Below are 19,561 nucleotides of genomic sequence, written 5' to 3'. Positions count from 1 at the left end.
ACTGTCAAACGCATGAAAACACCTTCACAAAGTACCTGTAGCTCTGGATCTGTTTGTTCTAGGATGCTCCGCGTCTATATCCATGGTAATAACGCATACACGAGCACACAGCACACTCGTATTACCTCTAACTGCTCTAAAATACGCAAAACACAGCGAAATTTGGGCGCATTTGAGCACTAATTTCTCGAGTTAGAAGCCGTTTTAGACCGCCGGAATAGCGGCAAACAATTGCGCTTGTCTAGCAGCTACTTTCTGACACCTTTGCTCAACTTTTTTTGGGATCGTCAAAAATCGACCAAAAACCATGAATGATACCTCATGATTTTTATCGAAAATCAAACGATCGCGTTTTTGACCTTGAAAACAAAGGCTTTTGTTATGGTGTATATTACATCAAAATGCTTCTCTTGATCCAAAGCAACCGCTGAAACTTGGTTTTTGAGATTTTCATATGTAAACTCTCGACATTTTTGCCAAAAACCTCATTTCATGTATTCCAGATTTGCTCAATAAGTTTATTCAAAACATGTATAGTAATTAGCATCATTGGATGCGCCTTGAAAAGTACTTTTAGAATGCATTAGGAAGTATAGGGGGATTATCACAGAACTCATAGTCCAATGTGACAAAATAGATCAAACAGGTCGATTTTGATCAACATTTGGCCAATCTGGTCAAAAAGTGGAGACCGGTGCTTAAATGTTCAACTGGCTGGCAATATCAGTATTGTTTGTCCAAATATGAAGTTTGTCGATGTTTGTGAAGCTAGTGGGAAGGACATTGCAGATTTAGATATACTATAGGACAAGGTATCTACTAGACTATGCCTTTTTGTGGGGGTTTCCTATTTGTTTGATTTAATTGTTGCAAATATCGAATCCAAATGCAAAGCCTCATGCCAGATGCAGATTGTTACCTAATCATGCACCTTTTGCAGAATTACAGCCATTGCCAATTCAGGGCAGTGAAGTATGTCAGCGAACTGATGCATGCAACATCAAGTAGAACCAGCTGAGCTTTATGCTTTGAGAGCGTATTTGATTTTACCTTGGTCAATGTTATAACATCTGTTTGCCTTGTCTCTGGTCGTTTCCATCTTCGGTAGGGTTCAACAGCATTGTGCCTGATTCCATGTGCCATCAGCCATCTGGTTTCAATTTTCAGTCGCTGTAAATCCATGACTACTGTTTGAAACTGAGGGATAGCAGAACGATAAGATTTATGTAGATAAAAAAAAATGTGGTACAATACCGCCTAATGTATACCCTAATGTATGCTTGATATTCTTCTAGTCGCACACATACATTCTTTGTGCCTAGAAGGCATACGCTTGACCACTCTGTGTGGATGTGTCTACTACATGTCGCTCAACCTCGGTTTATAAAAGGCTGCACGCGATTCAATTCAGGGGGCATGTCTTGGATTGATATAGCCTCAAGTACAGAATATCAAATGCGTCTGTTAAATGCTTACTTTTGAATTGCGGGTTATACAAAACGATGGGCATAAAACACCAGCTAGGATGTAAATATGACGATCAAATGAACTCAACAAGTGGGCATATCATCTAGATAGTCTTGTCCAATAAAGCAAATAAGCGTACAGGTAATCTCACACTGACCCTTTGACTCCGTCCCAAATGCATGTTTGCCTAATATAAACATTTCTGCTTGTTTTAGAACGCTCCCTTTTCTCTTGACCTCTTTCTCTTCTTCTTCTTTTTTTTACAGTAATGACCAAAGTACAAGAATTGGACCAGAAACGCATTGTTGGTGTTGTTTTCAAGGCACTGTTGATTGACTTGTTTTCATTCACCATCATTCTCCCATTGTTTCCTCGACTCTTGAACTACTATCAAAGTGCAGAGGTCGGTCATCAAGTAAGTACCGTTTTTTCTTGGTGTGGTTTGACGCTGGCATGGAATTGCTCACGAAGCAACCAAAAGGAAACCATCCTAGGCTACGCGCTTGCAGTTTTGGAGCAATTTAAGCATTTGATTATGACCAACCCACATGCCTCTGTCAAGACGGGCTATGCAGATAAATGGGATACAGTGTTACTGGGTGGATTGATTGGATCTTTATTCTCATTGCTGCAGTTCTTTGTATCTCCAAAGATTGGACGCGCTAGCGATAGATTGGGACGCAGAACAGTGCTGTTGTATACTATGGTACGTGAAGGGAATCCATAGTTCAGGGATATTGAGTTCTGACAGAAAATGTAAGGTGGGCAATATTTTATCCACACTGGTTTGGCTGTTTGCTCGCTCATTCAGCTTGTTTTTGGTGGCTCGTATCATTGCTGGCTTGAGTGAGGGCAACGTGCAATTGAGTATTGCCATCATTTCTGATGTTACTACACCTGAAAAGAGATCGCGAAGTCTGGTAATAACGATCACTAGAGAAGACATGAGCACATCTAACATGACGCACTATAGGCGCTTGTTGGCATTGCATTTGCCATTGCATTCACAGTTGGCCCTGCTATCGGTGCTTGGTTTGCTTCTATTGACTTGAGTGAATTGTGTCCTTCACTTGTAAAGTTTGGCATTTATCCCTATTCCATGGCCGCATTTGTTGGTCTGGTCTTATTGGTGGTTGAAACTGCCTATTTGTATGTAGCTCTACCTGAAACCATTCATTTCCGTCATCAAGTTGAACAAGCAGCAGCAGCAGCAGCAACCAGCAAAGATGCCTCCACATCAACAGCAGCAACTCCAGCAGGAGAACCTGTTACATTGCAAATAATTCAGACTCGCTTATTGAACTTGCAATATCTCAAGCAAATCATGTGTGCATTTTCATTCTTGTTCTCTGGCATGGAGTTCACATTGGTCTTTTTGACATTTGATGTCTTGGATTACACTCATATGCAACAAGGCAAACTCTTGGGTTTCATGGGTATCGTATCAGCTTTGATCCAAGGCGGCTATGTTAGACGTCGTGTACAGAAAATGGGTGAAAAGATGTTGGTATTGCAAGGCATGGTGAGCTGTGTTATTGGTCTTTACAGTTTGGCTCGCTGCGTCAAGGCGGAGAACCCTGTAGCATGGTTGTATGCGGGTGTCACATGTTTAGCCTTTACCTCGGGTACTGTAGTCAATTGTCTCACCAGTCTGGCTAGTCTGCAATGCCATGACAGAGCCAGCGATGACGCCTTGAGCAAAGGTCGTGCATTGGGTGAGTTCCGTAGCTTTGGTCAATTAGGCCGTGCTTTAGGTCCTATCAGTGCTTGTGGACTGTATTGGATCTTTGGTCCTGGTGCATGCTATGCTCTTGGTGCTCTCATGATGGTTGGATTGACATGGATTACTGTCATGAACGCGCCCGCTGGCAAGAAGGTTGATGCTAAAAAGCCAACTGTGGTTAAAAAATCCAAGAAAGCCGAATAGATCCTTCTATGCATCATTGCTATGATCATTCTATGCAGAAAAAAAAAAAAAAAAAAAAAAGAAAAGTTATACATTACCTCATCATAATACGAAATAAATCTTGTACATAAATACAATGAAGAAAAAAAAAAAAGCATTTTTATTTGATTAAATTTAACGTAATAAATATTAAGAGATGAATACAGTGGCGAGCATTTACAATTAGAACTGTCAGATGAGATTAGTTTTGGATCGATGTGTGTCATAGTAATCCCAACTTACATAGTTACTGGGAACAATACCAGTAGAACCGTCGGCTTTACGCGCTTGCCACCAATTACCACGTTTATCCAAGATGTCGATGGTTTCACCCTTTTCAAATGAAAGTTCATTGGGGTCATCGGGACTTCCTTGGTCTATAAGCACATTAGCTAGATTTCACAATCTTCATTTCATTGCTGTCGAAACTTACAATCATGCAAAGCAGTCGCTTGTTCAAAGGTGTCAGCACCATCTACGATATCATCACCAGCTTCCTCATCGAAACGACGAGGCAAGGGCTTCTTCTCATGGGTGCCAGTGCTGGGACGGACAGCATTGGAGAATCTGTGGCTAAAGTGAGCAGTCTTTTCATTGACTCCCTTGAAGCTGCCACCGCTCATAAAAGTACCACCACCAGGAGCAGTTAATTCAATAGCCCAGATGAACTAAGAAGGGCAAATTCATGCATCCGAACCAGCATTAATATCCGAGACATTTTCTTTTGATCGTTTGTCTTACCTCAACAATGATCAAAATGACAGCACCGGCAGTTGCAGCTCTGGCGCCACCGATCCAGTTGTTGTCCAATGTCCATTGACAGAGCCAAGTTAAATAGACAAGACTGACAGCCATAAAGAGATAGATCTACAGATGCTTAGTCTCGACATGTACACGCGCTCATCTGCATAACATATGTGTCTTACCATATCTCTGTAACGGTTGAATAAGCCGATGCCGAGCAAGATGATAACACCAACCACAAAGACGAGCTCATAGATGATGATGAACCAAGCGACACCATGGAAAGCGGCTACACAAGCGCCAATAAAGAGGATAAGCCAGGCAGCCTAATGGGAGAGAGACGTCAGATCACACAACAAACAAACAAACAAACAAACAAACAAACACATCTAAATCAGACTTACAGCAGCCAAGCCAGAAGTGATTGCGATCAATGGGCTAGTTAAACTGTGATTATATTCCTCCATTGCACTGATAAATATGTTTGAATTGAATAAAGAACAACAAGTAGTAATGGCATTGGATGCATCGAACTTTATATAACAATCAGACAGAAAAAAAAAAAGAAACTTGAATGCCTGGGGGGTTCACTCGATGAGAAACAACTTTACATCACATTTTGGTAACCTGCAGCAGCAAGTAAACTCCATCCAAGAACTGGATGTCTCAAACGTAGGCTCTTTTTTTTTTTTTTTTTTGGGTGGCAATAAAGTGCCCAAAGCTTTTTTTATTTTTTGTAATTGGTTTTAATTTTGAGTCAAAATGAAAAAGCAAAAACGAGGTGCAATTTAACGGTACTGCAGAGATGGGATTAGATGTCTGACTATACACTCTAGACTTTCAATCAAGCTTACCTTGTGGAAACCAATATCGTTGGCATATTCACGGAAACATTGACGACAGACGTTCAAGTTGTACTTGCGGATCAAACCAGCACGGTGAGCACAGACACGACTAGAGAAAACGGACCTCGTTAGTAACACTATGCCTTTTTTTTTTTTTCAACTCAAATGGGATTTTGTTTTTTTCTTTAGTTGACATCCCCATCTCTCAAAAAAAAAAAAAAAAAAATAGATCGAGTACAGGCACATTGTTGGTATGATTTCCAATCGTCGTTATTGCTGCCATCGTGTACATCTCTTATCGTACTTGAATTCTCGACATGCTCCTGGATTGTATCCGATCCCAACATTTGGTTCCTCTCTCGCTCTCACACAAACACATTTTGACCAGATGGGAAAATCAACCAAACACAAAAACAGATCCAATGTTGTTACATACCATTGACGAGAGCCCTTACCGAAGCTCTTGGGGTGGGAGTTCCAAACGTTAGCGTGAGCCATATTGTATAATTAAAAAAGAAAGAGAGAGAAAAAAAGAAGAGATTGGAAGAGGGAAGGCACCACTATACAATAACAATCACAGGACAAAAATTTTTTCGTTACAGTGGTCACTTACATTCTATCATTTCATGTCGCTAAGCCACGGCAATGCGTTCAAATGATTTGCAACACAAGAAACCAACCCCTCATGTGATTTGAAAGAAATTCTCGATTTCCCGAGTTGATATGTGTGAGTGGGGGTATTAGCGAATTGTTTTTGGCTAAAGAGCAAGACAGAAAAGTCGATAAGGAAGCGTCTTTTCTGCTCTCATATTTTATTAAATCACTCATAAATAAAATTCATGTCGATTCCCTTTGTAAACAGGTAATACTTGTTGTGCTTTGCAATTGGAAATATTCGAACCAACGTGGTATTTCTTGGCCATTTTTAGCATTATTGCCTCTATCTCTTGAACTCTTTGTTATTGTAATGGTCTATATAAAATCAGCTGACGGTACTGAAAAGAAATTTGCTTGTATCAAATGTATCAAGGTACAGCTTTTAGTATGGATCATATCAAGAGCAAAGGCTAACTAGTGTTGCAGGGTCATCGATCCTCCAAATGTACGCATGATAAAAGAGAACTGATTGAGATTAAGAGAAAAGGACGGCCAGTATCACAGTGCGAAACTTGCCGTTTACTTCGAAAGACAAAGCAAGTGCATGTGAAATGTGTTTGCGAACCCAAGAGCAAAGGTACAGTTTACAATATAAAAAAAAAAAAAAGCTGCATAGTTTAGTTGGCTCATACAGGTGTTAGGAACGGTGAATAATGCATCCAAGGATAATGCCGTTTTAGATCAAGAGCAGATTAGCAAAAGCACTGATTCGTCACCTGCAAATGGTAAATACATACCGATCCTGTCTCATGTAACAATGCCAACTAAACATGATTACAGTAAATAACATCAACACAAACTTTAGTAATTTCGACAGTATGCTGGCTTCTACATCTTGCCTCGAGTGCAATCGGCCAAAATTGTATTGCAACTGTAGAAAACCAAAGGCTCCATCGTCCATCACCACCTCCTCAACCAACAGTTTAGAAGGCTCAGTGACACCACCCAGTGCATCCTCGCCCTACATGCCTGGATCAGTATCTCATATATCACTGCCTTATTCAGCAGCAGACATATTCTCTACAACATCTCCCACCATGTCAGCAGGACTGACGAACAACAATGCAAGTACGCCTAATAGTAATAACAACTCTCTACCTTCTTCGCCCATGCGCCATCTGACAATACCTATCCACGATCCATCTGATGACATTGACAGCGATACTCCCATATACAAATCAGTGGAAGAGACGCCTCATCTGGGTGAATTCGCCAACAAGAGCTCAGACGAACTCATGAGCCAAATCTACAGTGGATTTCCGTCGTCCAACTCTTCAATACCCTCTGCTTCTTCTTCGCTGATGAGAGAAGGCGTTGATGATGAATTAGTGGAATTATCAAGGGAGCCCTAGAATGCCATTTCAATAAAGCACTTTATCGGAATCATCTGTTTAAAAGAACATCCCGTTGTGAAGGGCTTGTAGAGCGCTGCCTATCGTTTGACCAACTAAACAAATGTCCGTTTATTCGATTTTGGGGTACAGATCCGTTCTGCGATGGTTCATCACAGGCATTTCAGCTCTGATTCGTGTGAGATAATCCAGATCAATATCTGCAATCGCGATGGATGGTTTGTTTGCAGTATCAGGACAGCGAGCAAGCACTGTTCCCCATGGATCGACAATCTACATGGCATTGAGTCAAAATCAGTGGGCAGATGATAGATCAATACTTAGAACCAATTACCATAGCATTGCCATAACTAGCCCTCTTTTCATTATGCTGGCCAATTTGAGCAGCGGCAACAACATAGGTTTGCGTTTCAATTGCTCTGGATCTTAGCAAAACCTCTACATCATAGCAACAATTCAAAGTAAGTTTTACCGTAACAGGGCCTCTTATTCACACACACACACACAATACATACCCCAATGTGCCATGCCTGTCTTGATAGTGAACGCACTGGGATAAGCCAGCAGCTCTGCTCCCCTCGCTCTTAAAGCAATGGAGGCTTCTGCAAAGCGCATATCATAGCACGTTTGCAAGCCTAGTTTCCCTAATGGTGTCGCTTCAGGACAACCCACAGTGTCTCCCTTTTCTGTCGTGTCGCTTTCCATCAGTCTTGGTCCACCCGCTATATCGACATCAAATAAATGTATCTTGCGATAAGCACTTTTGATGATGCCTGAACTATCAATCAACACATGCGTATTGTAGATCTTGTCACTCTCGGCAGCTGTGGTTGTTTCATGGACACCAACAGACACCCAGATACCTGATGCGGCTGCTTCGCTCTGCACGCCTTGGATGAATTCAGATGTGTCTAGTGCTGTAGTAAGCTCTTTTGCTTCCTGTGCATTTCTAGAGATAAAGTCGGAAGCCTCAGGAAGGAATATCATCTACAATTTAAATGCATTTGTTGAGAGTTGGGCCATCCTTACTGCGTGCCTTGCCACTTACAGATGCACCTTGTCGAGCTGCTTTCTTGATGAGATCAACGCATATGGACTTATTGGCTACAATGGACGCTGTGGCGCAAAATTGCCCTACTGCTGCAAGAGGCATATTAACTGTGAAAGCGAGATGAAAACTCAATTAAATGCATAGAGGGATGTTTTGAAGCGGCTTTCAGATGGCGACATGTTTGTGTGTGTGTGCTACAAGTAGGATATCTCTAGCCTGGGTTATTGCAGCAATCAAGTCTTCAATGATCGCGTTGCTTGGAAAGCCATAATGCAATCCTTAGAGATTCATTGAGCATTGAATTGGCTATTAACCACTCTTTAGCCAGGCACGCTCGAGAGCCGAGAAGCGTAACCCGTATGAATGGATCCCGTTGATCCAACGGCCCCATTCTGGCTTGATTTGCATGTTAAGTATCCCAGGGCCAAGATTATCTTGACTGTGCGAGATGCCGATAGTTGGTACATATTGGCCAAGAACACCATTGCTTCCTACCAACAGCATAGCGACAACCAGGCGGATCCAAATCATCCTTGTTTTAAAATGGCTCCTATGGCTCAGGTAACATGTCTGGATGGCCGTCTAAAGGATGCAGAAGTGTTTTCAAGACAGCAAGAGATGAAGCAGGTTTTCTTGAATTACAACGAACAAGTCAAGCGTGTAGTTCCTGCAGATCAGTTGTTCGTGATGGAACTAGGTGAAGGCTAGGATAGATTATGTGCTTTTCTCGGCAAGGCTGTCCCCAATGTGCCTTACCCCAACGTCAATTCAACATTGGAGCATCAGAGATCCAGGGCCGAGCGAGAGTCGAAGAGTGCCCTGCAATCATGAAAGCCAAAGGTGATGCTGGAGTTACTTGATCTGCATTTGCTGACGAATTACATAGGATCTGATCTGTTCATGCCATCAGATGTTCGGAGTTATCATGAATAAAGCCAGTTGTAGCATGAATGTCAGAGCAATGCTCGTCTCTCTATCAACATTTGCTATTAAAAAAAGCCTATTTTAGCTTTTTCTCCATGGAGGGTATACATCTAATATGAGACATGACGTCAGGGATGCCATTTGCATTAAGCATTGTGTTCTGAGAAGTGATATAAACAAGATCCAGACTTTACATGCGGCTTTTCGGTTGCACCACATTCATTTGAAGCAGACATGCGTCTGATGAACGCGTTACAAAGAAATAGCATCCTTTTTTTTTTCGTGATAAACTGAAAGGGGGTTTCAGTTTATGGTAAAATGTGACGAAAAAGTGTAATGTTGATTGGGTCAAAGTAATTCAAAAAACTTTCCTTTGAACAACGGGGCGGGGACAAAACTAAATGAAAATAGTATATTATTTCCCTCGTTTTTTTCATTCTTGCCTCTTTTCTTTTTTTTTTTTCTCTCTTTTCTTCTTCTAGTTCAAGTTATTTCTCTCTTATTTCTCGTATAGCAAAGAAAACATGCAAGCAGATACAATATCTAGGTTACAACACACGTCTGCCTCATCATCATCGTCTGTTAAAACTCCTTCCCCATTGAAGGGTGTGCAATTACCGACATCTGGCACCACGCAACCTCAAAAGCAGAGTACAACAAACAATTTGGGACAGCTAGATAACATTTTCCAGTCTGTTAGGAAGCAGGTAATTATGAAAATAGCAGTGGCAAACCAAATCCTGAGCATGTACATGTTGTAGATTGATCAATGGGGCGAAAATGCCAAGTGGAAAATTGATTTGGTCTTATTGGATAGCCCGCAATCACAATCACAAGCAGCACCAGCAGCACCAGCAGCACAGCAGCCAGCACAGCAACAACCATCATCATCGAGCCTACATCCTTTGTTGTCTCCGCAGCATCTGCATCCTAATGCGATCACAACTCCGTTGGATAATGAATCGACATCTTATGCATTGCCTGTGACATCTACCATTCAGTATCCTGTAAGTTTTTTTTTTTTTTTTTTTTTTTTTTTTTTTTTTTTTGATTTCAAGTTTGACAGAAACTTTTTTTTTTTCTAAACACTGGGCCATTTGCAGTGGGATTTTGTTGCTCCAAATGCAGGCAAAGATGAGTGGAAACAAGATGTCGACAATCTAGAACTCAAGGTATATATATAAAAATAACAGAGCTATCCCCTTAAAAAAAAAAAAACCGGAATTAATGTGCAATTTTGGACCACAGCTTCGTGAATTGATTGAACGTCAACACTATCTTGAGAGCATCATTTGGTCGCAATCAGAGCAGATCAAGCACAGCTCTAGGATACCAGACAAGGACAATGCAATCAACACGATGAAAAACATATTCTTGATGTCTCAAAATGAACAAAAAGTGCATCACATGATGGAAGCCAACATGCTACACAAAGACATTGAAACACTGTCCAAAAAGCTAAAGAAAATCACTCATATTCTGGAGAAGATTGAACAGATGGAGCCCGCTGCAGAGGAGCAAGCACTAAGCAAGGAAGAATTGCTGCAAGACCGTGCGCTGCTGAAGCGAAAGCTGTATCTATCCGATTTGAGGCTATCAGCGCGAGATGCAGAGATTGACTATTTACATGAACTCATCGAGACAATAAAGTCGAATCAACAGCAACAGCGCGAGCAACATCACAGCCACCATACACACAAGAAGCTACGCAAAGGGCCACCTTACCTGTTCCAACAGCAGTACTCTCCTCGCAGCGATATACGTTCCAACGAGCCACATCCTCTGAGCGGCTTGGACAGTTTAGGCATTGTTGCTGATCAAATGCTGAGTGATCCTGAATTTGAAGGCTCTACCCATTCGTCACACTACACCAACGAAAAGCGATTGAGATCAAGATTGGATGATCGCAGATCACAACGGTCCATTGATTCAGCAGCGACACTATTAGCCATGCCACAGCTGATGGTGCCACAGCATCGTATGACAAGAGGTAACTATTACTATGCGGTGTCGTTCATGTGTATATTAAATTGTGCCCTATTGTCGCTTGATTAGATGATTCAAACTCTATTTCCTCCTCTCCTCCTTTATCTCCAGAGAGACCATTGCACCCACAACCACCACAAAAGCCAAACTACGATCATATTCCCAAGAAGCCTCGATCGACATACACGCGATGGACAGAGGCAGAAGACAGATTACTGCGAGCAGCGGTCAAAAAGTACGGACATAGTAATTGGGAGGCATGTTCAAAAGACGTACTAGGCAGAAGCAACATTCAGTGTCGTAATCGATGGATACGTCATTTGGAACATAAGCCTGTGCCCATAGAGGAAGTAAAGGAGGAACAGCATGTCAGTACGAGCACGCCACCAAAGAATGCTCGTCAGTCACCCTCCATTGCTGCGTTGCTGAACAATGACAATGAAGATGGCGGCTACCATTACTCACCAAGAGCCTCCACCTCAACATCTTCGTCCAACTATCACCTTCATCCCGTGTATCGGCCTCCCTCTCCCATGGCAACCCCCAAAAATGGTAAAAGAAGGTCTCCAGAAGAGCCCTTTCACAAGTGGTAGACATCTGATTCTTTTATATTTATTGTACATATCACGTATGGCTCAAAACACACGCACACGTAAACCCCCCCTCATTTTAGTCTTATTTTATTGTATAGCGTTTCTTTTTTATCATTAAATTTGTTTGTTATCTATGGAAAAAAAGTCCCCCTGGCATCGGATCTGAAGCACGTGTGTATAAGCAAGCATGAGCACTTGTTTATGACGTTTTTGATGTGTGCACTTGTTGCAATACATGCAAGCATTGTAGAAAGTTGGTTGCTTGTACCACATTTTATGTTGCATTACTCTAGTTGAAAGAGCGCATCTTCAGTCTTATTCCCCTCTTTCTCGCTATAATGAATCCCAAGATTTATATCCATCTCGGACTATTGACTTTTAGCGTATCTGTACTAAATGTTATATTGTATCGTGTCCCGTTTTCCTTGTTTACGTACCATCCATTGCTCACCCTAATAGCATTGATTGCCTGTACCGAGGGCACAGCGTTGATTCAGACGGCATCTGCTGTTTCGAGCGAGAAACGCACGCTCCACATGGTACTTCAAAGTATTGCATTTACAGCAATGGTATTTGGATTTTCCGTCATTTACGAGAACAAAATCAGGAACAACAAGCCACATTTCACAGCGTGCGTGGCTTCCCAAACAACGAAACCACGGATGCTGGCTTGATTAGGCCAGGATACATGCACAACTAGGAGCAATCATCGGTATCTTTATGAGCCTTCAGTTGTTGATAGGATGTTTGATGGTGTATGTCCCTAAGCTATTTGGTGGAGTAGCACGCGCTAAAATCATGTACAAATAGCATCGCATCTTGGGCTACATGCTGCTTGTTTTAGTGTGGATTGCTGCTCTTTGTGGATCAATGACTCCATTTCTTATTCCATCTACTGTTCAACCCGTCCTGAACTGGTTCTCAATTGCAAGTATAGCCTTTGGTATATTTCAATTGATTCAACCAAACAAACTACAACTGAGAAAGACTACATTGCAAAGCTTAATTTGAGTTTTAATAAACCGCAATATATAATGGACTAGACAACACAACTCCTTTAGACTTGTTCCTTTTTTTTTTTCCACCTTGAACAACACAAAAACCATGGACTCGATAGCCAATTTTTTCGGTTTGAACAAGAAGCCTACATCGTCGTCGTCCTCTTCCACCAAAACAAACAGCAGCAGTAGATCACATCATAGACAGATGCGCGATAGCTTTGTTCTTGCGTACGACAACAGATACTATGATATCCACTTTCGAGATGTGCGGGGCGGTATGCGACAAGCAACAGTTGCCGAGCTAAAGGAACGATGTAAAACAATGACAGGTGTCACTATAGCCACTATGAAGTTGAAAGTGTCGGGAGGTTTGTTGTATGGACGAAAATAACAGCATAATGGATGTGCTGACCTATTGTGTCCTACTACCCAGCATTCATTAAAGATGATACGGCAACCTTGACGAGCAGCGGCATTCATGATGGGTGCATTGTGTACGTAATGGGAGATAGAGCAAATGTAAGGTTATCTGTACTCGATGACTAAGCTGTGTTTTACTCACCCTTATATATAGAGTGAGCAACTAAGTCAAACCGCATCAGGCAACCCAGAGGAAGTAGGCTACATGATACGTATTTCCAAAGTGATGGACAAGATAGAAGGATCCAAGGACAAAATAGAAGAGCTTGATATCAGAGTAGTGTCTCTGTTGGATAGCGACCAGACTGATACGATGAGGAAGGAAACAGAGGATCTGGGGATCTACTTGTCTGAATTACTGATGCAGTCCCTGATTGCATTGGATGGTGTGGATTGCCCATCTGAATTTGTTACTGCTAGAGCCAATAGAAGACAAGGCGTTAAGCAATGCCAGGAATTGATGGATCGTGTGGATCAAGCAAGAGCAGCACTAAAGCAGAATAAACAGAAGCTTTAAATCAAACATTTTTTTATTGAGGACAAGAATAACAGCTTGGCGACACATATTACTATATTGAAGCTATGAGTAAGCTTGATCAATGGTACATGGCGAGATTGCGTGAGATGAATGACAAGTCGGTCCATCCATGAAATGACTCTCTTGGTTGTTTGCGATTTGCTCGCTAGTAGCAATAAGAAGATGCTGGATTTGACATGTTGGCCTTTATAGTAGGGCTGTATGGAATAACTAATGACTATGAGCAGCATGCCCATGATCCATAACCTACTGCGATCAAGCGAGGGTGCGAGCGGCTGTGATGAGGATGGTGCTGATGCTAATGACGAGGGATGTGTTGTTGCTGCATAATAGTGATGATGATGATGAGTTGTGGTATAATAGTTTTTTATGGATTGTTGTTGCATAGATGCTGTATAAACAATGCTGTGGATACTTTGCTCTAATTTCTCTATAGCAAGTGCTAGTTTCTCTTGGCTTTGAAGATATCCGTGTTGAACATAGCGGTATGAGTAGTCCACTATAGCGGTGTCTGTTTCTTGTTGCTGTACTTGCTGTGTGCTAGTAGTCAAAAGGCTTGCTTGAGCCTCTTCAATCAATAGCTGGAGTGATGTGCCTATTCTCTCTAAGCTATCGTTCATTGTACTGCTCTCACTTGTACTTTTATTTTGTTCTATAAAAGGAGAAGAAGATGGTGCATTGGGCTCATGGAAGCTTGGTTTTGTATTCTCGGTATAACTGTCGGTAGTGGTTGCGATATTTCTATAATTTTTACATTCGAGTTAGTCCCGAATCCAATGGCATAAATAAACGTTTGATGGATATTACTACCTTTCACGCATTGCTGCTGAGATTCTTGATCTCTTCTTGAAAGTGTATATAGGGGAGATGCTTTTCAGCCTAAAAAGTGTCATGGTCAGTATTTGTGCTGTTTGGCTTTTCTTGATAAACATGTCTAGCCATTGTACGTACCTAACAAGATAGTCCTTGACGTTTGAAACATTCAGTGATGTTGCATTAGTAGTTTCAATTGCTTGTTTTGGCTGCGTGCATGCAGACACAGTGGCAAGAAATAAGTATTTTCACTTTTTGTTATGTGTACCTGACTGCATCCGTACCTTGATAAGCATAGCATCATCATTGCTAGATGTTGATTTAGAGTATGGCGGTGGCGGCATAGATATATAATCGTAAATCGTGTTCTCGTCATTTGTTATATTCTCATGCGGGATGAAGATATCCATAATTTCTCAAACAATTGAGGTTTTTTTTTTTGTTTTGGAGAGAACAGAAATAAAAGAAATATCGTGCATTGCATACAAAGTAAAAGGGTTATTATCATGGCAAAAAAAACAGGGTGTGTGACATTGATCTACTCCACTTTAAGGGCTTTGCGTCGTTCAAGCATTTTGCATGTGAATCGCTGTAACCGATATATTAATTGTATATTTTTTCTCTACTATTTTTACCCCACTCCACGTGGTAGCTGTGCACTTTGTAGGTATTTGGTTCCAGCCCAATTTGGCGTCGAGATTAATTTCGCAATGAGCATTTATGTCAAGTCATCGCAAATTACGTGATTCTGTATCCTCCACACTTAGAATTGACAAAGCATCTCTTGGTATTGTTACATAACCTTGAGACAATCATATACCTTTATAGTCATCTTGAATGATCTTCTGTAGTCTGAGTAAGGCAAATTCACTGAGTAGTCCTAAATGCTGCATAGCGCTTTTTACTGTGAATAATCTTCCCTCATTTAGTGTTTTCTACCTTTTGTGCCTTCAATGTAATAAGAGTACAATGGTCTTGTAAATGGAAGACAGATGTACTAGGAATGTGTAGGTTTGTATTACTAATTGTAAGTCATTAACCTTGAGCCATCCAAAGCATAAACACTCGTACATGACACTAATGTTTCAATCATGCGGATTCAAACATACGTAATGCAAATCATTACATTCAGCACAAGAATAATTATGTAGAAAACACTCCTGGTAGATATAACCTGATGCAATTTGTGTTCTATTTGCAACTGCTGCTTGTCGCCTCAAAGCATAAATGAGTGGACTTGGTATAGCAACGCCCTCTTCCATCAATGAAGCTGCTTTTACAATTACATTTCATAGCATAATTGATCTTTTACATGCATTACATTAGAGAATTAAACCAAATGGGTATGCCCTGATTGTCAACCCTTAATTAAAACAGACTATTTTACACATGAAACCTACATTCGTTCCTAACATGAACTGTTCATTACGAGTAAGCACACGTAATAGATTGATGAACCAGATGTTGGAAAGTGTTGTATTCAGAACCACTTGATGATAACTTGCTTTGTTATGGTGTAGCAGAAGTTTATAGTTTTGCTGCGCATTTTACGAAAAAGGGGCAACAGCTATTCTAAGCTTTATGTTGATGGTAGAGCCTTTATATCAGGGCCAGCATATACCCAGGTTGAGCACTTGCTAAACAATGAACGGATTTTCAGTCGCTACATTGGTTGTCAAATAATTAAGCGAGGAAAGTGCAAAGTAACCAGTATTATATAAAAGAAGAATGTTTGGATGCTATTTTCTATTCAACTGTCAACCCAGCTTGGCTTCTATATTAATTGAATATTGTTCTCCTTTATTTGCTCTACAAAATGAGACCTCGCTTTGGCACCTACGATGCTTCTTTGTAAAAATCATTTTTTCAATCCTCAAGTTGGAGTTTACAGTGACAAAAACATGTTTTTTTTTAATAACACCACAAAAACATCTATGTGGTGCTAAAGTCTATAAAATAAATTTAGGGCGTGGTATGGCTAATAGCAATGTGCTAAAAGAATTTTATATGCGCCATTACAGCACAAATTAGCCTTGAGCGAGCGTTTTTCGACAATTGGGCTGGGGATGACCTTTTCGGCAGCGTAGGCCCCTGAAACCATTTAAACCCGATCTCACTACAATCAATTGGTGTTGAATCTTGTATTATAGAATTTGTAGGTGTCATTGATCCCTGTCGCTCGACTTTGATACAAAATATCGCTGTTTGCTCTCCCCTCTGCAGTGAAATCAGGTTTAAATAGATTTCACAAAAAAAATAAAGCAATAGTAAAATACAATAGAAATCAACTGTATTTTATTTGTGTATAAAATGAACTGAAGATCCTGGAATTGAGTAAAAAAAGAAGAGTATTTACACATTTGCATCTGGCTTGTAGGATTAGTGATGATAGAGAGCAATAGGTGCTGCTACTGCGATATCTGGCAAATGTTGTTGATGTTTGATTTAAAGTGGTAATCAATGCAGGAGCACTGGCCATAAGGGTCGATTTGAGTAACCTTGATGGGCTTGGGTGAGCTATCGTCATAGCATGATTTAATGTAACCTTGATGGTTTAAAGTGTGATGTTTGTTATTGAAGTATGGAACCCTTTATCTGGGATATTGTGCAACTATGGCAGCAGGGCATATAATAGTTGTCATATTTGAATATGCTTGTTATTGATTTGATTTTATTTGGATAAAGATACCATCACTTATTACGACCATCATGGGTGTGATTGAATACACTGTGATCAGGAGTGATTCATTCACACGATGTGCGATATAAGCGTGTATCTTTACTTTAGTATTTTTAAATGGGTTTTTGATGTACATTTGAGCGCTTTCATTAATAGATCCAAATAGCATGAATTTGAATGAGTGCTATTTGATGAACTTTGGTTTTCAATTAAGTTGCGTTTGGGTGGCTATCTCATTACAATAATGAACATTTTTTTATATTTATTTTTTAAATAATAAAATCATTCGATTTTAGTTTTTGATAAAGTTATAATTATGTATAGATACCACTACTTTCTCTCATTCAAACGATATATATCTCGACTTTGTATACAAAGAAATGACTAAAAACTAATGCGAAAAGACAATTTTTTAAACGAACGGGACAGTTTTTCCCCCTACTTTAATAATCCTTTTATTCTTTGTGCTTAATATCTTCCATATATAATATGCTTAAAGAAAGCATTCCTCTCATAAAACTGTTTAATGGATGATGAATTCAATCATTGTACCTTATCTTACTCTTGAATAATGAAGGATTTAAATTGTATCAATATTTGAATACATTTTTATCACGAACACAAAAGTATTATACATGACAGATCAATAGGAAATCAACTAGTTGTAACCCTTCGTTGTTCCAACCTCTTAGCCAATCAGATTGCTTGAAAACTCCGCTGATCTAAAAAAAAATTTGCGAGGGTTTCCCCCTGTTTTGATGTGAGGCAAAATTTTAAGCGCCGCTATAATAGCAATATAGCCGTTGCTATCATCAAACTTCCCTCAGGTGCTAGAGCATGCCTTACTTACACCACCTAGCTTTAAATTCAGGCATTGAGACCCCCAATCATCACTAAAGTAAGTAGCGATAACCAAGTGGAGGCGGCCTATCTACCTCCTAGCCTCGGATAAAGTCTTGTTGAGCTTCAGGGATAGGCACATTCACACAACGTAAAAAAAGGTATGCTTCAAAGAAACATAATAATAATAAAAAAAAAGAACATAATACTATAAGAGTATAGTAGTATGTAGGCAAAAAAGAGACACTCACACAAAGTGGGTCAAAGAAAAGCATAACAAACACAACATCAAAGATGTTCAAAAAAGCTCGTTGCTGTTGCAAGAAAAATGCATACATGAGCAACGCGCATGGTAGTAATAGCCGGATGTAAAGCAACATGATAACACAAATACGCACAACTGCAAAAGCAACAGTGGCATTATAAGTTTGCGATACAACATAATGACTAATATTGTTTCATGTAAAGCTACAGAGGAAACACTACCAACAAAAGAAAAAGAAGAAGAAAAAAGCGCGACAAGACAAACATCATGAATGCATTATCACGAGAAAGGAAGCAAAAATATAAGCGTTCAAAGAAGTTTTATATTATTGCGACCAGAAGAAAGAAGATACTTACCACTTACCACAGCCACAGATAGACCAGAAGAGTATAGGCAATTACCGGAGACAGACCAGAGAACGAGCATGCAGCAAATACAGTAGAACAGGAAAGATCAAATTAGCAGTAGCAGCAGCAGCAGCAGCAACACCAGCACCATAGAAAAACTAAAAAACGAGCACCATCAGCAAAGACTAAACAAAGACCAAAGAAGTTACTTATCACTTGTCACCACCACAAATAGACCATAAGAGTAGAGGCAATCACCAGAGATAGACCAGAGAACAAGCATACAACAATTACAGTACACCAGGATAAACCATATTAGTAGCAGCAGCAGCAGTAATACCAGCACTATAGAAAAAGTAAAGAACGAACGCCATCAGCAGAGAGCAGACAAAGACCAAAGAAGTTGCTTACCACTTATTTCCACCAAAGATAGGCCATAAGAGTATAGGCAATCACCAGAGATAGACTAGAGAACAAGCATGCACCAAATACAGCAGACTAGGAAAGACCAGATTAGCGGCAGCAACACCAGCACCATAGAAAAACCAAAGAATGAACGACACCAGAGACCAGACAAAGACCAAAGAATCAATCACCAGACATGATAAACCAAAGAAGCAGACAGCAGAGATAGCAGACAAGTAATGGCAGCAGCACCACCCACGTCAAACAGACAAAAAGAATCATCAAAACCTAACAAACAAATTCAATTAGTGTTAATTCTACGCCTTCCAGTGCTCGTTATCGAATGGTATCTAATATATTTCACTTTAAAGAAGCAGTATAAAATACTTCTAACAGTGCATGACAGTGTTATCAGAAGATAGAGTGTTATTATCAATCAAACGGTTTTCAAAACAGCCATGGTTTGGTACTAAACGCGTTTGGCAAAAAAGGGAAAAAAAACGAGGGTATGGAAGAATGAGAGGACGCCCCATCCGACGTCACGGCCAGTAGATTTGGTCTCAGTCTTCTGTCGCGGTAGCCCTAATTGCGGCAATTTAATATGAATTTATGTAGTGGATATTTTCGTGTTCAAACTTGACTTGATCTCACATCTTTTAAACGTTTTTGCCATATCCGACTATGAAAA

General features: G+C 40.3%; 8 protein-coding genes across 8 annotated transcripts; 5 read left to right on the top strand and 3 right to left on the bottom strand.

Annotated features, from left to right (window-relative positions):
• Nucleotides 1-1,735: 1,735 nt before the first annotated feature.
• ATC70_010568 (uncharacterized protein) lies at nt 1,736-3,394 on the top strand (the record flags this gene model as incomplete). The annotated part of the gene is made up of 4 exons (XM_064829781.1): nt 1,736-1,882; nt 1,949-2,173; nt 2,229-2,387; nt 2,441-3,394. The coding sequence occupies 4 exons, from the start codon at nt 1,736-1,738 to the stop codon at nt 3,392-3,394; spliced, it is 1,485 nt and encodes a 494-aa protein (XP_064682283.1).
• A 201-nt stretch (nt 3,395-3,595) lies between these two features.
• On the bottom strand, nt 3,596-4,623 carry ATC70_010567 (uncharacterized protein; the record flags this gene model as incomplete). The annotated part of the gene is made up of 6 exons (XM_064829780.1): nt 3,596-3,601; nt 3,656-3,789; nt 3,846-4,080; nt 4,154-4,279; nt 4,339-4,482; nt 4,561-4,623. 6 exons carry the CDS (start codon nt 4,621-4,623, stop codon nt 3,596-3,598), a joined length of 708 nt encoding a protein of 235 aa, XP_064682282.1.
• Nucleotides 4,624-5,968: 1,345 nt separating this feature from the next.
• ATC70_010566 (uncharacterized protein) lies at nt 5,969-7,010 on the top strand (the record flags this gene model as incomplete). Its single annotated transcript, XM_064829779.1, has 4 exons — nt 5,969-6,031; nt 6,085-6,235; nt 6,300-6,383; nt 6,439-7,010. 4 exons carry the CDS (start codon nt 5,969-5,971, stop codon nt 7,008-7,010), a joined length of 870 nt encoding a protein of 289 aa, XP_064682281.1.
• Nucleotides 7,011-7,121: 111 nt separating this feature from the next.
• On the bottom strand, nt 7,122-8,163 carry ATC70_010565 (uncharacterized protein; the record flags this gene model as incomplete). Its single annotated transcript, XM_064829778.1, has 4 exons — nt 7,122-7,283; nt 7,345-7,448; nt 7,526-7,997; nt 8,059-8,163. 4 exons carry the CDS (start codon nt 8,161-8,163, stop codon nt 7,122-7,124), a joined length of 843 nt encoding a protein of 280 aa, XP_064682280.1.
• Nucleotides 8,164-8,424: 261 nt separating this feature from the next.
• On the top strand, nt 8,425-8,769 carry ATC70_010564 (uncharacterized protein; the record flags this gene model as incomplete). The annotated part of the gene is made up of 1 exon (XM_064829777.1): nt 8,425-8,769. The coding sequence occupies one exon, from the start codon at nt 8,425-8,427 to the stop codon at nt 8,767-8,769; it is 345 nt and encodes a 114-aa protein (XP_064682279.1).
• A 740-nt stretch (nt 8,770-9,509) lies between these two features.
• On the top strand, nt 9,510-11,564 carry ATC70_010563 (uncharacterized protein; the record flags this gene model as incomplete). The annotated part of the gene is made up of 5 exons (XM_064829776.1): nt 9,510-9,692; nt 9,747-9,992; nt 10,089-10,157; nt 10,234-10,975; nt 11,041-11,564. 5 exons carry the CDS (start codon nt 9,510-9,512, stop codon nt 11,562-11,564), a joined length of 1,764 nt encoding a protein of 587 aa, XP_064682278.1.
• A 1,104-nt stretch (nt 11,565-12,668) lies between these two features.
• Nucleotides 12,669-13,502, top strand: ATC70_010562 (uncharacterized protein; the record flags this gene model as incomplete). Its single annotated transcript, XM_064829775.1, has 3 exons — nt 12,669-12,933; nt 12,999-13,084; nt 13,140-13,502. The coding sequence occupies 3 exons, from the start codon at nt 12,669-12,671 to the stop codon at nt 13,500-13,502; spliced, it is 714 nt and encodes a 237-aa protein (XP_064682277.1).
• Nucleotides 13,503-13,709: 207 nt separating this feature from the next.
• Nucleotides 13,710-14,680, bottom strand: ATC70_010561 (uncharacterized protein; the record flags this gene model as incomplete). The annotated part of the gene is made up of 5 exons (XM_064829774.1): nt 13,710-13,720; nt 13,774-14,264; nt 14,334-14,402; nt 14,475-14,545; nt 14,621-14,680. 5 exons carry the CDS (start codon nt 14,678-14,680, stop codon nt 13,710-13,712), a joined length of 702 nt encoding a protein of 233 aa, XP_064682276.1.
• Nucleotides 14,681-19,561: the final 4,881 nt, after the last annotated feature.

The sequence above is a fragment of the Mucor velutinosus genome (assembly GCF_035048745.1).
Source record: "Mucor velutinosus strain NIH1002 chromosome Unknown tig00001564, whole genome shotgun sequence".
NCBI classification, from domain to species: Eukaryota; Fungi; Mucoromycota; class Mucoromycetes; order Mucorales; family Mucoraceae; genus Mucor; species Mucor velutinosus.
This window is presented reverse-complemented; position numbering and strand designations above follow the sequence as displayed.